This window comes from Ailuropoda melanoleuca, chromosome 7 (assembly GCF_002007445.2).
Source record: "Ailuropoda melanoleuca isolate Jingjing chromosome 7, ASM200744v2, whole genome shotgun sequence".
In the NCBI taxonomy this organism is placed as follows: Eukaryota; Metazoa; Chordata; class Mammalia; order Carnivora; family Ursidae; genus Ailuropoda; species Ailuropoda melanoleuca.
In genome coordinates this window covers 71,550,169-71,551,142 of record NC_048224.1, presented here as the reverse complement: position 1 = coordinate 71,551,142, position 974 = coordinate 71,550,169, and the positions used below count along the sequence as shown (strand labels likewise).

Here is a 974-nt window from a genome sequence, read left to right as displayed (position 1 = left end):
CAGGGCTGGGTCGCCCGGCACCTCCTTCCGCGCGCGGACGCGGGACGCGGGCGGCAGCGCCCGGGAAGCCCACGCCTCTCCCGTGCGTGCCCGGGCTGCCCGCTACTTACCCAGGGAGCAGGTGAGGAGCGAGAGCAGTGCCGGGAGCGCGAGGCGGCGGCCGCGGCGAGCGGGCGGCCGCATCCCGGCGGCGGGAGCTGCGCGCCCTATTGGGGCGCGGGGACGGGAGACGCGTAGGGAGTGGAGCTGCGCCGCTGCCGCCCCTGCCGCCGCGGCTGACCCTTCTCCGCCGGCTCCCCTCCTCCCTCCTTGGGCTCCGCCGCGCCGGCTCCGGCTGCGCCCTCTGGCGGCCGACTTCGGGAGCGTCCTCGAGCCGGTTCCAGAGCCCGCCTGGCTCGCGGCTGGGCCTCGGGTCCCGCCGGCGGGTGAGGGTAGAGGACAGCGACGCTCTTCCAAGCTTGTGGTCTCTGCCGCCTCTGGCCATTAGTCTCCACTCCTTTTTTACCTAGGCCCCATCTTCTACCTTCCTGTCCTCCCACCTTACCCCTTCCCCTCCCTTTCCTGGATCTCCTGGAGTAGGTCTTCTTACTCCCAAAGTGAGGAGCTGGTGGGGGGGCGGGGAGGGGAGGAGACTGGAAGGGAAGTCACTTTTCCTCCCTGCTAATGTACCATCTGCTATTTAAAAAAAAAATCAATTCAACTCTTAATATTGTTGGCACCCGTGTTCTACGTTGATGAAGGTGTTTTTAATTAGCTCAACTAATGTACTTAATATCCTCTTTTTTTAATGGGATTTGGCCAATAGCTTAGGTCTGGAATTTGGCTTTCAATAGAAGCTTGTGTAAATGTAATTTCGTATAAATGTAATTTTAAGTGTGCACCATAATGGAAGAGGGAGGGTGTAATTTTATTCAAAACGTCTGATAAAAATTAATTAAATTGGAATACAGAGAAGTGGAGTGACCTCATGTGGA

The 974-nt window shown here is 59.0% G+C and overlaps 1 protein-coding gene across 1 annotated transcript in view; it reads right to left on the bottom strand.

The window, feature by feature from the left end:
- Positions 1-586, bottom strand: part of B3GLCT (beta 3-glucosyltransferase) — a 130,717-nt gene extending 130,131 nt beyond the window's left edge. Inside the window, 1 exon segment of the mRNA XM_034665043.1 lies at positions 111-586. Within this exon segment, the coding sequence (XP_034520934.1) occupies positions 111-183 (73 nt within the window). The 5' untranslated portion in view covers positions 184-586.
- Positions 587-974: the final 388 nt, after the last annotated feature.